The following is a 16,418-nucleotide window of genomic DNA, read 5'->3' on the forward strand; positions in this document are numbered from 1 at the left end:
GGCAAGGTTGTCTTGCCACTAAAACAATTAAGTTAATAAAATTTAACTGTGAGGAATGGAGGAGGCAAATTTTAACAAATAAGACAGAGGTCTGATCACCTGATTTTGATCTGGAATGTATTTTTAGAAAGTCAGACAACGTTAGTTCTGAGTCAGTTCAGCTCACTGTCCTAAGGCCATGATAAACCAAACAGTACCGTGATTTTATTTTTACTGTTATAATGTGAGTATGTTCTCGAGTTTTACTGAATCTTGGTTTCCTGAGGTGACCCGATCATCTGCGCTGTCCGTGGTGCTGAAAGTGATCCGGCCTCTGCAGAGGACAGTCTACTAAATTCCAACTCACCGCATTAAGACAGGTGACAGGTTCTAATGTTGTTGTTTATATCATGGCCTGTTTTGAGAAAGTACATTCTAAACCACCATTTATGTTATTTAAACTTATTTTCAATCGTTTCCTATAGCTTCAGGGCTTGAAGGCAAAACATACAGATCAGTATTTGTAACATTCCTTGCAATCGTTCCAAATGTGTCTTCTGGGGCCAAATGTAGCAGGTTAATGGCTGAGAGAATAAGATAACTTAGTCAGCACCCTGAAGTGAAAAGATCTTAGATATGAGCACAGACCTACACAGACAAGCTGACACAATGTGGACAATTAAAAAAAAATGCAATGCCTTTATTGTTATTGCATAGTGTACAATTAAGTATCCCAGTGGTACTAATGGTATTACACAAATCACAGACAAGTATAGACACATTCTAGTCTGATAAATAGATACAAAGAAGACAAGGAATTCATAGTATGACATGTATATAACACATATGAGTATGTGTACTCAGTTATATTGCACATTATATATTGCACATGATAACATTGCACGGTTAGGATTTTACTGCACTTGGTTAAGTTCTGTAGCCACTTGGGCACGAGCTTGTTACCCCTTGATTTACTGCTCATTAGTACATACAAAATACTGAATGACTGTAGCGCACAGCGGTCCATGACACATCCAGCCATCATTCAGGAGCGATATGATGACAAGGTGTTGATTTCTTCCCTTACTGATCGACAATAGACTGGTCTGTGATTGGCAGATGGTCTCAGATGCTGCCCGGTGTATGATTCAGAGCTCCAGTCCCTCTTTGCGGTCCATTGCGCCAGAGCTGGCACTGCGCGGGCGCTCTTGTTTTTGTGGTGTGTGTGGAGAAGTTGAGTCGGCGTGCTTTAGTAGAGCCGGTCTGCATTGCGTCGAAACCCTCCAACTCCTCCTCCTCCTCCTCCTGCTGCTGCCCTCCCCTCTCCTCCTCTCCTCTCCTCTCCTCTATTTCCCCCTCTCCTCCCCTGCACTTGCATGTAGAATGCACATCACAACATGCTTGACATTGTGGAGGAAACATTTGGACCTCGCCGCTGCTGCACTTGACTCGTCTCTCCGCTCTCCGGTTTTTTTTTTTTTTTAGGGGGGGGGATGCGTAAAATTCCGCTCTCCGAGAAACACACTCCAGCCCGTAATCGCGTCCATACTCGCAGGAGGCAGCAGATTTCTGCTGATGCAGTGATGTCTGGAAATGTCAAGGGCTCGCTTGTTGCCCCATAATGTATCTCTCCCCCCCTGAACTGCTGCGCAAGATTTTCTCCTGCGGAACAGCCTCTACTGTAAAGCTGCTCACACCACCGTGCCGCCAAGCGAGCAACTTTACGGACGCTGCTGCAGCTTTGCAACCCTTCTCTTCTCGCTGCATTTCCATCTCAGGCTTTCCTCATTATAGACTTGCCTGATTTCGCACAAGGCGTCCAGACCTATGAGGGCACTTTGACGGGACACGGGATGGTGATGATGACCACAGTGAGGCTCTAGGCTTTTCTCCTCAGAAGGTGCAATGTAAAGTTGCCACATGATACCCACTGGTGTCCTGCTGTTGGATGATATTACCCGAGGATGAGACGCATTCAAGACCTTCCAAGAACAACCCACGGTGAGAACTGCTGACTTACACAATGTAGCCATCATGTATTCTTTGAATTGACAGCCGCTGTTAATGTAAAGATGATTTAGTACTCTTCTAGTGTTCTCCCTCTCTCTTAAGGTGAGATGTGAGTATTTTACCCTGCATTAGGCCTAAAGGCTTTGCGCATATAGAAACATCAGTTGCTATAATGTCAGTATATTATGCGTCAGACTGGAGAAAGTGGCATAGGATAAATCACTGCTATGCTCCTTTAAAACATAAACACATATGACAAACTTAAGTAAAAATCAATACAGAAATGTCATAGGAATGTAGTAGATATTGCCAAAGCCATTAAGTAAAGGAATTTAAAGATCATGTGTAAAATACAATATAGATCAAAACATTTGTGCACTCCCAAATTAAAAGATTGTAAATACCTATAATGTAGAAATATGACAAATTGATCCCCGGAAAAATGTATTTTACATACAGTATCGGGGGGTTGCACTAAATGTGGGCTGATAGAAGTAAACGGATAAATAAATAAACTGCAGAAAATGCTGAGCCAGCAAATATCTTGGCAGTTTCATCCCATTATTTCCTCCCTCTCCCTCTGTCTCTCCCTCCCTCTCTCTCTCTCTCTCTCTCTCTCTCTCTCTCTCTCTCTCTCTCTCTCTCTCTCTCTCTCTCTCTCTCTCTCTCTCTCTCTCTCTCTCTCTCTCTGGGTGACAGAGGCAGCAGTAACAACAGCAGCAGATGCACTGGAGAGCAGCAACGGTCAAGTCAGCGAGAACCGCAGTGGAGCCGCACTGAGGCAGAGCAGCCAACCAACCCCCTTGTACCTGGGGACGTCTCCAACAATTTAAGGGGTGTGGGAAGCTGAGGAGTGGAAAATTTCCCCCCCAACCTGAATGCCTGCTCAGTCAGACTAACCGAAAACCCAACACAACTCCTCCTCCTCTTCCTCATCTTCACCTCCTCCTCCTACAAAAATGACTGTTGTAGCAGGAGATAACATGGACGAGACCTCGGCTGTCCCTGGTCACCCTCAGGACACCTACCCCCCAGACCATCATGACCACGAATGCTGCGAGAGGGTGGTGATCAACATAGCGGGTCTCCGGTTTGAGACACAGTTGAAAACTCTCTCCCAGTTTCCAGAATCGTTGCTAGGCAACCCCAAAAAGCGGATGCGGTACTTTGACCCTCTGAGAAATGAGTACTTCTTTGACAGAAACCGCCCCAGCTTTGATGCCATCCTCTACTACTACCAGTCAGGGGGTCGGCTGAGAAGACCAGTGAACGTCCCTTTGGATATGTTCTCAGAGGAAATCAAGTTTTATGAGCTGGGAGTGGACGCGATGGAGAGGTTTCGTGAGGATGAGGGTTTCATCAGGGAGGAAGTGCGGCCTTTGCCTGAGAGGGAGTTCCAGCGTCAGATGTGGCTCCTCTTTGAGCATCCAGAAAGCTCGGGTCCCGCCAGAGGGATCGCCATTGTGTCTGTGATGGTGATCCTGATTTCAATAGTCATATTTTGTTTAGAGACTTTACCACAGCTGAAAGAGGATGTAACAATTCGAATAGTGGGGAACACTACTATTTATATCAAGCCAAATATCCTTACTGACCCCTTCTTTATCATTGAGACACTCTGCATAATCTGGTTCTCCTTTGAGTTGATAGTACGCTTTCTGGCGTGCCCAAGTAAACCGGCCTTCTTCAAGAACATGATGAACATGATCGACATTGTGGCTATCATCCCTTACTTCATCACACTTGGCACTGAGCTGGCCGAGGATCCCGACAGCGAGGGGATGGGGGAGCAGGCAACCTCTCTGGCCATACTCAGGGTGATTCGTCTGGTCAGGGTGTTCAGAATCTTCAAGCTGTCACGACACTCCAAAGGACTTCAGATTTTGGGGCAGACCCTCAAGGCCAGCATGCGAGAGCTGGGATTGCTGATCTTCTTTCTGTTCATTGGAGTCATCTTGTTCTCCAGCGCTGTCTTCTTTGCGGAGGCTGATGAGGAAGTTACCCAATTTGGCAGCATCCCAGATGCATTTTGGTGGGCCGTTGTGTCTATGACAACTGTGGGCTATGGGGACATGGTCCCGGTTACTATTGGAGGCAAGATTGTAGGATCTCTGTGCGCCATAGCTGGAGTGTTGACAATCGCACTCCCAGTGCCTGTCATTGTGTCCAACTTCAACTACTTCTACCACAGGGAGACAGAAGGAGAGGAGCAGGCCCAGCTGCTCAATGTCAGCAATCCCAACCTCCCCTCCGAAACCAATTCCAGTCGCCGCAGTTCATCCACTGTCAGCAAGTCGGAGTACATGGAGATTGATGGAGACATAAACAATAGCATCGACAACTTTAGGGAGGCAAATCTCAGAACTGGCAATTGCACTATAGCCAACCAAAACTGTGTAAATAAAAGCAAGCTGCTTACAGATGTTTAGACACTAGTTAGAAACTTTGGGATCTCTATTGGACTGTGGAGTAGACCATCAGTTAGGAATGCTTCATTTACCTCCTCAAAGCGCTCTTTGGCAATAGGCCTACAACTATGCTCAGCTAAATAGAAAGGAAACAGAAAAAAACAAAGCTGTTAGAATGTATGACAGGTAGTTAGAATAATTAATTCTTCTGATCCTACAAATATATAGGTTTATCAAAAAGAAACCATCGATTACTGCGCATATAAACGGCTCCCTGGAGGATGCAGAGCCCACACTGTCTCATCAGACGACAGCGTGACAATTCAAATCTTATGCATGGAGTACAGATAACATTACAGCAAGTTGCACAATGCACCAGAAACGTCTGCAGAGACATGCAAGCATCTGCAGTCAAGTGGTAAGCGCCAAGAAGTTAGGTGACCCCCCCCTTTCCTCTTCACACACGCCCTCTTCCCTCCTCTCTTCCTACACTGGATCTACTATTCAGCAAAGCACCTTATAGGAGGAAGACTGATCTCTTCTTGTTTGGATGTAAACAGATGGTGATCTACTCGCTTCACGGACATCCGCAATGCTGCTGTTTTCCAGCAGTGGCTGTAAATGTGATATCACCAAGTGATTCAATGTCATGCCCTTTAGATGCAACACAGCACAATGATAAAGTGAGCTTCACACAAGCATGATTAGAGACTTTCCATTTTGATATCGGCATGTATGTGACATATCTCACGTAATGGAAAGGACGTTCTTTTGGATACCTGCCTCCATCCACCTCCCCTTCTCATCTGTTTTCATACCGAGTGCACTGGATGAGTTTTTCATTTGAAATGCTACTCATTTAGAAGTATAGAAACTGAATGTTAAATCTTAAGGGAACAGTACATAAAATGAGATCATAGCATGAAAAAATTTACCTGCATTATGGTCTATTGACTAAGGTACTTTTGTATCCTGGTATATTTAACGCATGACATGAGTATACAGCTTGTTGCAATTCAGGCACTCTGCAGTGCCCTATTGTCAGGGAAACTACGGAAATCAAATTCTGGATGTTTCTGAATTGCGATCGAATATATTCGAACCCACCCTGAGGATGCAGAGTTTCTAATTTTAAAAGTAGACAAAGAAACGGAATAAATATTATCAAAAATGCATATAATCATAAATAAGCACCAATTACAGTATTACATCAATAGTGCAGTGCATGGACCTTCTACGAAGAAGAAAATTATTAGTCATGCTTCCATCTCCATTTCAAATTTTAGTGCATTTTTGTTAGGAATCCACTCAAAAAAGATCATCACCACATTCGACTTCATATCATTGAGAATTCTTCTGACATTAGTTGCTAGTGCCTTTATCCCTTTTACCAACAGGACCAGTGAAAGTGCCTCTGTGTACAATGGTATTTGTGAGGTTGAGCGGAGCTGGTTCACCTTCTGTTTAAGTGTGGAAACACTGTTGGTTAGGATGTTAATGATGCCAGATAAGCAAGGTGGAATTAGAAGCTGATTGTGGTCAATATAGTAACAAATAGATGATCCATGGCTGTCATTCACAACCCAGTTTTCATGCACTTAATTATGCCCTTAAGCAGCAATGTATTGTACTCTGCATGTTTACCAATTCAAGTCAAAAGGGAATATCCATCGGTTTTCAGCATCTTTTGTTCATGTCTGTTGTTTTTTTTTGTTTGTGCATCATGCATCCTTTCAGGGTCTCTACCTCAGCGAGGTCATTGCAAACTTGCTGCAGAGCTGCAAGCTTCAATGCAGGGCTTCCTATACCATAATGCAAAATGGAACCTTAAGTGTAAACAGCAGTCATGCAATATTGAATGTGAGAGTCCCAAAGCATAGCCTTTTTACACAAGCACTTAGGACAAATAGTGTACCCAAATCCTGCTCCTTTTGTTCACTTAAAGCTACGCACAATCAGAACATTCATCTTTAGAGAGTTAAGCGAGGTTGCCTGTTTTATATGTTGCTTTCTTTGAAACAGTGGTGTATAAAGTCACTGTGTTATGTTTCAACACGTGTGGGAGAGAGAGAGCAGATGGAAGTTTGATGTCGTTTTTAAATCTGTCATTGTGCAATCCAAAGCGCAGCCCGACTTTTTGCAGTCATTTCGTTCTGTTGCCTAAGTCTTTTTTAATTTGCTAGCTAGATTTATTTTCCTTGTCACTGTGCTTGCTCACACGTAGTGCGTTGTTTCTCAGCACATTGTCCCAAACAGGCTGACTGCAGATATAGACAGGGACAAATTGTAACAACTACTTGAAAATCTCCAGCTACTGTACGTCAATCTACACTCAGTATTAAGACAAATTCATTCTAACGACGGTAAGAGTTTGTACTGTACGCCCTTTTTGTTTTAGATTTAGCAATCTCCTGACAAGGTCCTGTGAAAAACTAAGCTCTGCTGCAGTGCTACTTGAATGTCATAGTCGTTTCTGTTGGTGCAATGGCTATCTTTCGTGGTGCTACTGCAGGACCACCATCGTTGTCCTGTCACCATCACATAATATCTGAAGCTTTCATTAATTGTTTTTCGACAAGACTCTGTGATTCTTGTTCCTGACGGTTTTTGTTTTTGGTGGTTGGTTAGTACAGGGAACTGTTTATTATTTGATTTGAAACTGATCTTTGTACTGTACGGCTGAAGGATGTCGGCCTCAGGCGAGGTAACACTTTAAGAGCCTTGCTTAATGTCAGTATCTTTCATAGGAGCAAAAAAAGACACATCTGTGTCATGGATCTTTAGCTTGTGTAGAGTTTCTCATACAGAAGGACGCCAATAACACCCAATACCATATATTTGATACTATATATATCTGTGTCTGCATAGATATACATATATATAGGGTGATTCAAGATAATTATAGTCGCCTCATAAATGCAGCTATCAGGAAATTGTTGGCCTTGGTCATCTCGGATGACTGATGCTGGAAAGTTGGTGATGTGTGTAACATGTCCTGCATGCCACAGCTCACGTGAGGTGAAGAAAATAAATATGACACCCCTCACATTTTCAGCACTGTTGCTTTTCCCGCTGTGAGGGCATGTACGGATGGTGCTATGCATTAAATTACCCAAAAAAAGAAACATGCATTCTTTAACAGCAATAGATTAACAGGAAAAACCAATTTCTTAGACGCTTTTTTGTAAAAAATATAAAATAAATATATATGTAATGAAAAACAAATCTATTTTGAATGTCAGAGGAACTGTGATCACTTGACAGATACTCACAACAGGGCTGTTTATGTACCAAGCCTCTTGCTCTCTGTTCTGTGATTTTTGTAAGTTCAACGGGGTTAAGAAGTGGAGAAGGCCGACTTTTTGTTAGAAGGATCACGGGAAAAAAAAAATCTAAATAAAAGCTTTGTAATAGTGACAGTCCCCATGAACCCCGCAAGTCACACTCCAGTCGTTGTTATAGGATCAATGGGCGAACCTTGTAACGCAGTCCCAAAGGAACGGCCCATAATGCACTTAGAGAGGATCTATTATCAGTTCACTGGACTGATCGGCCGCACGAGTGAACGTCAGAGAAGGTGCCTAAATTGTTTTTACATATTCATTTCTTTGAAGTTACTGTCAGATGTTACGCTTCTGCAAAGAAACAAAAGCGAGACGATCCAAGAAAAAATGACATTCATTTAAACTGAGAAAAAACGAGAACAAAATGCAATTTAGCTACAATAAGATAGAGTAACCACTATATACTGCAATTATGTATGAAAAACAACTTTAATGTGTGTTTTTATTTTCCTTTTTTTTTTGGTGGCACTGTAACATGACTGATTTAGGAAGAACATGCCATACACTGGAATATATCAAAGATAGTTTGTTCCACTGGCAAGCCATGATAATGAAACTACTGTATTATGATAAATTGTTATACAATAAATGATATGGACTATAAGTGTACTAAAAACAACAAATGTTTTTTCTTTTTGGTTTCTAGATAAAAAAAAGTAGAGGATTCATTCAAACACCATGTTCCCATTGTTTCCAGTCTCTTGCTTGAAGCTATGCTTCAAAGTATCTCTACAGGAACCTACTGATCACAAAAAACTGCATGGTCGACGGAAGACTGCATGAGCTTTTCAAACTGTGGATCAACTATAAAACAGTTGCATCATTTCAAAACAAAAAAAAGAAAAGAAACCCTTGCTTTCATCTGCACCAAGGCTTTGTGTGAAAGGCCCTGTTCGGGAGTTGTGTGTCGTGAAACGTGTCCTCCGCAGGATTTCTTAAAAAGCACCTTAGCACCGACCTCATCACCAAGACGACGCTGGGCATCCGAGCCGTGCCCAGCGTGTGCCGATGTTCAGGTTGCGCTCGCTTAGGCTCTGAATGTGAGCGAGGACATCAAGGGCTGTAGTTTCTCAAACTCCATCTCTCTTCTACGACTGAAGCGCTCGCTCCAGTGACATTTCGCCCCCCCCCCCCCCCCATTCCTATCTCAGTCTAGACTGTAGTGATACTGTGTTGTGAGAAACATGCCTGCCATGTCCAAACAGGGCCTGTGCCACACACCCTTGTCTGTACCACATCGGTTTTTTGAAGCCATTTCTTGTTTGCTGAAGGTCGTGACGCTGGACTGCCCTCTGCCTGCTGAGGAGGCAGTGGACAGGATCAAATGTCGGGATTGTTGTTGTTGTTGTGTACCTCTCTCGTCAAAGTAGACTTTCAGTGAGAAGATCTGGTGTGTGTTCAATTTGCGACGGCTGAGTTTGTCTTTTTCTGTCGAGAACGCACATTTAAATCGCTGGTAGGGACGTTTTTTGGGAGAAAAACTTGCAAAGGGACTGTTGAACTCTTCTTCTTTTCATGCACACGAAAACCAAACTCTGATTGTGTTATCTGATCCAATCACCATTGTCATGTTGTGTTTACTGAGGATTATGCTACAATGTATTCAGTTTGTCTGATGATGACAAAGGCATGGTCTGTGATCTATGCAAGGGTTATTTTTTTTTCTTATATCACTTATGATTTCATCTTACATTAACTTCAATAAATTTTTAAGGATCTGCTGGTGTACGCTCTTTTTGGTTGGGGGGGGGGGGCTTAAACTATCAACTGTGCACTAAGTTGTCCGAGGGGTTTCTGCGGGCGCTAACAGGAGAAATATGCTGCAGTGTGCAGTGTTACAGAACTGGAAGTCTCAATCTAAATGTGTCAACCTCTGTACTACCCTCTCGCTTAAGCCATTAGCAGTGATTCACAGGGCTAAGGTAATGGTTCCACACTAATCCCTATTCCCAGGAGAGCCCCGCTTACCTCTGTCATTCCCTACGAGTTGTTACACACCTCAGAGGCATGAAGAAAACCCATCACTCCCTTTTGTTCCTTCCTGTATTCTCACGCACACATTCGAGATGTTGTGCGCTTGCTGAGTGCCAAGTGATCTTTATAATTTATTTAAAGATTAATGTGTAACCAAAGTAACAAGGTGAAGATATTCAGTTTTACATCACAAATGACAAAATGACCAAGAGTAGCAGCGAAACGTCCCATTGGAGATGTAAACAAATTGGGAATGTGTAGTATTTTTTTACTTGAAGAGAGAAAGTCAAATCATCATATCAAAATTACTATTTGTCACATAATTTCCTGTTGCAAAACCAAAACTGTAAAAGTACATCTCTCTTCATTAGATTACTTAACACGCACACCCACACACACAGACACACAGACACACAGATTCAAAGATCCAACCGTAGCTGTAAAATAACCGTCCGCGTGCCAGTGCGAGTGCAGTGGGCTATATCTCGTAAACCAACACCACTTACGATTATCATTTATTTATAAATTAGTGTGCTGACTTACTGTAAATCTTTGTTAATTTACTTATTACTTATTTGCTTATTGTGCACAAGCCTACAAATGATGAATCCCCTTCATGCCTTCTCATTGCATCATTTCCCTCCAGCTCCTTCGAAAGACATAAGTCAGAATGTGATATTGAAAAAAGTTAGACACACAAACATGGAAGTAGCATAACTTAAACTGGATATTTATTGTTTGGGTTATTTACGGTCTATTTTTTCAGCATAAAAAAGGAAATACATGCCTATGGTTATCACCATTTGTGTAAAAAACATTGAAATGTTTTGTGAAGATAGCGGATGTGGCTGTAGAACATTCGTCCTCTACCCAGAAGATCGGCAGTTTGATCCCGGTCTTTTCTAGTCTTGATGAGGGGTCATCAAGACTAGAAAAGCTGCTATGAAAATACAGACCATTCACCATAGAATCCGGACACTTCATGCTTTCAAACAATGTATAATTAGTGACGGTCGAGTGAAGACCCCAAACACACCTAAAGTAGAGCAACACTGGCCAAGGTGTTCCACTGGTGGGATGGTGTGTTTTAAAAGGTTAAGTTTAGTTTTCGTCGGTCATATAATTACATCCTAACCTTTTTGGACACACTCTTCAACAAATGGTCTTTGAAAGTATTACTCTAAATGCATTTTTTTGTCATATAACAAATTGGTCTTTCAGCACAAAATCTGTCGAGCGCAGTGACAAAAAAATCAGCCGACAAACACACACACATCCAATCATAGAACAGTGAAAGGAAAATTCGAGCCGTGAAGCTGAAATGAGGGGGCGTCATTTTTGGGGTGTGAAAATGATTCACTCCCACTCCTGTCCTCTGATAGCGCGTGAAGCCGAACATTTTCACAGCAGACGGATCCTGGCGAATGCTGCAGCTCGTCTGTCCCTCTGTGTCTGTGTCCACCACAGACACTCTGTGTGTCTGTGTCTGCAGCCGGGGTCTGTGTTTGCTTGACGGTGACCTTAACACCAACCAGTCTCTTCTTCCTTGTCCTCTGCATTGCCCTCAGGAAATGCAGCACTCCTCACTCTGCATGCAGCAGCAGCAGTAGGGGTGGGGTGAGCTGGCGCAGGTCCCACTCTTCTTGCACACCCGCTCCCTCTCCTGAGTGCTGTGAAGCTCCACTGGACTGCAACAGCAGAGCGTCGTACAGCAGAGGGGCTCAGCTGGAGGAGAGACTGTACCTGCTTTAATCCAATTCCACTCCCTGTTGTCACAACTTATCTCACACTTATGCCCCCAAAACACACACACACACACACACACCCACACCCACACACACACAGAGCTGTCAAATAATAAATCTAAATGCCTGTGTTGATTTTTTACATCATTACCTTTTATTTGTTTATTTTTATAGGACAATTACAGCAAATAACCTATAACCAATACCACATCGCCTACCACAGCATTTTGTGTAGCCAATAGTATACCTGTGAAGCCTCTCCCTTTATGGACTTTAAAATACACTAAACTAGTGAAAGCAGCTCAATCGCCATAAATTACAGCTACAAGCAGCAAAGGGCTGCACAAACACAAGGGTTTTAATAACACACACAAACAATTATGCAAACAAATTGTAACGCAAGCACCACAACCATAATGAGTCGATAACTGATCTCTCTTAAAAGACGTAATCCATTCTAAGTTCTGCAAAAAGGTGTCCACGCGTCACGCAGAGCAGAAAAAGACAATTGTCCAAATGAAGAGAAACATTTAATAAAATCATCAAAACCTCACGTATCTAACTTGTCAAATCCCACAAAAATAAACCAAAAATCTGTTTGGGTGCCCCAAGCTTCGTCAGCCACAAGCGCATTGAGTCCTCCTTAAAACATTCTTCTTTAAAAATTTGTCACAAATATATTATTACTATTTTATACAAGGCTGAACAATCTTCCAAAAACAGCTGGACACTGGTTTTGTTTTCATCCAATAGTGACACTGAGTGAAAACCAGCTACAATATCCATTGAAGGTTTATTGGAGGGTTAACATGGAGTATATTTACAAATTATTTTCTGTTTTGGCAAATATCATGACCAGACCTGCAACAACTGACAGAGTTGGCTGCATCAGGCGAAGAATACAAATAATAAGCAAAGAAGTTTTAGTCTTTTTTATGGGATATGTAATCAACAACTAAAGTACAGCTTATTACCAGACTGACCAAGAAGAAGGTTGAGTCTTCAATCAATCAATCAATTAAATTGTATTTGTATAGCCCATATTCACAGATCACAATTTGTCTCATAGGGCTTTAACATGGTGTGACTTCTTCTGTCCTTAACCCTCAGCAAGAGTAAGGAAAAACTACTAATATTTTAACAGGGTAAAAATACATAGAAACCTCAGAGAGAGCCACATGTGAGGGATATCTCTCCCAGGAAGGACAGAAGTGCAATAGATGTCAAGTGTACTATATATATCAAGCAGTCCTGCTGCAATCATCAAGATCATGATCCACCATCAAGATCGGATGCCACTATTGTCCCGGTCATTGTCCACTGTCGCCTATTTGGATCCATCATCAGCGGCTACCTCGGTCATGGTCCACCACCATTATCTGATGCTAACACGATAAAGGATCCGCCATTATCATAACGATCAGCCAGCACGATACCGAATATGCCAAACTGGATCCACCATTACCTCACACTGTCAGATGGATGTTTAAAGGTGGTCTCATGTCCACACTTTCGTTCAGATGTCAGCCTCAACATGCAAATGACAAACACGTAACTGAAACTGTGTTTAAGCCACTGTCCTGGTAATCCCTGATCCGCGTGTTGGACTAATTGAGGTGCTGTCGGTCAGCGGTGTAACGGGCCTTCACCGAGCTTAATACCCTCGTCCTCCTCCTCCCTGCACACTCTACACAACACCTAAAGACAAGTCTGCTTGAATGAAAAGTCGACAATCAGCTGTGAGCCAAATGTTTTTCTGTCAGGGATGTAAGTGTACTGCGGCTGCACGTGCTATCTCTCACACACACACACGCACAAACACACACACACACACACACGCACACGCACACACACGAACACAGAGAGAGCGAGGATGGTCGATTTGCCTGAGTCAGGCCTCTGGCTCACTTGATATTCCCAGATCGATGTATTTGAAGACAACAATCATCCCATATCCCTTATACAGAAATGCCATGCTTTTCCTGTTGACATCATCCAAAAACTTCTCCAGGGCCTTTTCATTGTCGCCCGGTCAGCTTTGCCTGCAGAGTATCATATGATTGGCCTGTATCAAATCGCCAGCTGTCCTCTGTCGTCTCACTGTGTAAAACCAAATCGGTGAGATTCCTGTGCACGGCGCGCTAACAGCTTCATGTAGGTTCTGAATGTTAACAATGTGCAATATAGCTCTCACAGCATTATTGGATCCACCAAGCTAAAGGCAAACCCCTTGGGCCTAGCACCACCCCGCCCCCAGGTCCGAGCCCACCAGTTCATCTCTTATCCCCCGATCCCAAAGGTCCTCTCCCTGGCCCACTTCCTCTTTGCATTATACCTCCATCAGGCCAGGCTGCTGACACACTTGTTTAATAATTAAGGGCATGTCCATAATTTCCTCGTCCTTGTGGAAGTCCACAAATGGTCTCTTTGAAACTCAGGCCAGTTAAATGTACCTCTTTACCTCGGGCCACTGACAGCCCTACACCACTGTAGTGATACGGCAGAGACGACAGGATCCAGAGAAGGTGGCGATGACCTGATTAGAAGGGATGAGTTCATCGTGAATGAACCACTCCTCTTTTTATGTACCGGTTTATTTGATTTCCATTGACGTAGACACAGGCTCATCCTGTGGTGTGGTGTCTAACCATCACAACATGTTCAGGGGAAAATACATGACTCAGCACATTGACTGAAAACAAACATCAATATACATAACAAAGTCTCTTTGTCCACGATCCCTCCGTAAGACAATCAATCTGTAAAGGGATCGGTTCATCTATTCATCCACCCGACTGCTTGGAAACTGCGTGCGAACACATTGATGATTCCGAATTAACAAGTTCACTTTGTTGGCAATATTTCCATATTGGTCTGATTTGCAGTTCACGTTTTACACTGTGATATCCGGTGATGAGGATCTCAGTTTACGTGCTGAGCTCCGGCCAAATGTGCAGGGTCAGCAGCACCTTTGTCTGGGCAAGAAAAATTCAAAACGGAATCGGTGCTGTGACCTTCCCACTTCAATTACATCCCCACACAGCGCTCAAGGAGGCCAGCAAACACAAAACCACAAAAAAGGACATCAGCAAGAAGAGTGAGGGACCTGCTGAGATCCGCACAACCTGAGCATCGACTGTCTGCGCTGACTGAAGACTGAACCAGCACCAGAGGTACCAGGGAATTGTCTTCTTCTATTTATGATGAATGACCCGACCAATTGATCATTTTAGCTTTAGTGTAATGGTTAGTGTTGACATTACCATGTAAATCAGGATCCATCAACAAATTTCTGCCACATAGAAGGTTAATGAGACCAGGATCAACGTCTCTCGTCCAACGCACTACTCCTCTGTAGTCAACTATGTGAATCAACCTCATTTACCTTATAGCAACATTTTAATATCCAGGTTAAATATTTATTATATTTAATTCAATACGAGTGAGTCATGCACGGCTGTCAAAAGAGTCTAATTAGAGTCAAGGGTCTTTTCCCTAAGTTTGCAGGAGAGGACACAAAGACATTGTTGGACATAAAGCAGCGTCCATGTTGCTCTACATACAGACCCCTCGCAGCAGAGCCATTACACACTGTACGATGAGGAAGGAGCATGTCAGTAATTTCTGACCAGGACACATTAACTGGACTGCTGGTGGAATTTACAGTAAAGGCTTGTGTGGCTGAGTTGAGAGTTATGCACACTGCAAAAAATACCCACCACATCATGTTCGTCAACATTTGCTGACTCTCCTCTGATTATGAATTTTTAAAAGCAAGCCAATTGACAATTATTTTCCTCTAAATTAATGGCACGAGTGGAATTATTTACCTCAAATTACAGTTGTAATTATAATGGCAAATCATTATTTATTTCCTTATCAATTATTTTGCTAATTACTCTTTTGATAAGCAGTTTGGTCTATAAAACAGCTTAAAGTGCCTTATTTTGTCTGCGCAATGTACAAGAGATACAGTTTATATCAACACAAAATTAAGACACATTTCCTTGAGGAAGCTGGAGCCCCTGAATTGTGCCGTTTCGGCAAAAACCAATACAATATAGTTGCTAATTATCTTTCCATCCAATTAACCTGACAAATAATTGCATCCCTCATTGTAAAAGCTCAACATGGGACTACACTTCAAAACGGTAATTTTTTGCAGTGCAAGCAGCTGCACTGGTGAGAGAGCCTGTCAATGGCTGACAAATGGAGAGAGAGAGTGCTTTCTGCTGAGAGCAGTCCCTGCAGGTTTCCCATGCAGCCAGAGGGCCTGGAAATTATACTTACACATGTACATACTGTACAGATCTACTTACACACATACACACAAACATACATACCTACATACATATCAAATTACTCAAACGCAAAAACATCACTTCCCTTAATATGTCTGAACCTTTTCATCAGGATTCACATATAATTCTCAGGGAAATCAAGGGAAATGGATCCTGGATCCCACAACTAAACCGGATCTGAACCCAAATGTAATGGGTTCTGATCCCTATGTATCCTGAATATAGACTGTATATGTATCCTGACCCATGATTTAGTGGTCATCTGTCCAGTAGTTTTTGTATGATGCTGCTAAGTAACAGGCCAACGAACACTGATGAAAACATAACATCCATGGCGGCGGTCAGTAAAATGATGTATTGCAGGTTATTCTATGTGAAGAGGAGAGGAGTCTGTAGAAAATAAAAACAAATATTTTTATATTTTCTATGCTGCATTATTAAGTACAGTGCAGGGAAGTGTCACAGTGGATCTGCTGGTACATGAGGCTGAAAGCAGCCTCGCTTAATCTCAAGTATGTAACAACTACTGAAGTATAAGTGCAATGACAGAACCTACGAGTCCTGGCTCACCGGCGCAGTGTCACTGAAGACGGCACAAAACCACCGCAGACGTCACAGCTGCAGTTTGGGGACGGCATTGTGTATATTTTGGCTTAT

The 16,418-nt window shown here is 42.7% G+C and overlaps 1 protein-coding gene across 1 annotated transcript; it reads left to right on the forward strand.

The window, feature by feature from the left end:
• The first annotated feature begins 369 nt into the window (after positions 1–369).
• Positions 370–9,459, forward strand: kcna1a (potassium voltage-gated channel, shaker-related subfamily, member 1a). Its single transcript, XM_062390799.1, has 2 exons — positions 370–1,980; positions 2,689–9,459. The coding sequence occupies exon 2, from the start codon at positions 2,949–2,951 to the stop codon at positions 4,416–4,418; it is 1,470 nt and encodes a 489-aa protein (XP_062246783.1). The 5' UTR covers positions 370–1,980; positions 2,689–2,948; the 3' UTR covers positions 4,419–9,459.
• The last annotated feature ends 6,959 nt before the right edge of the window (positions 9,460–16,418 follow it).

Source organism: Platichthys flesus, chromosome 6 (assembly GCF_949316205.1).
Source record: "Platichthys flesus chromosome 6, fPlaFle2.1, whole genome shotgun sequence".
In the NCBI taxonomy this organism is placed as follows: Eukaryota; Metazoa; Chordata; class Actinopteri; order Pleuronectiformes; family Pleuronectidae; genus Platichthys; species Platichthys flesus.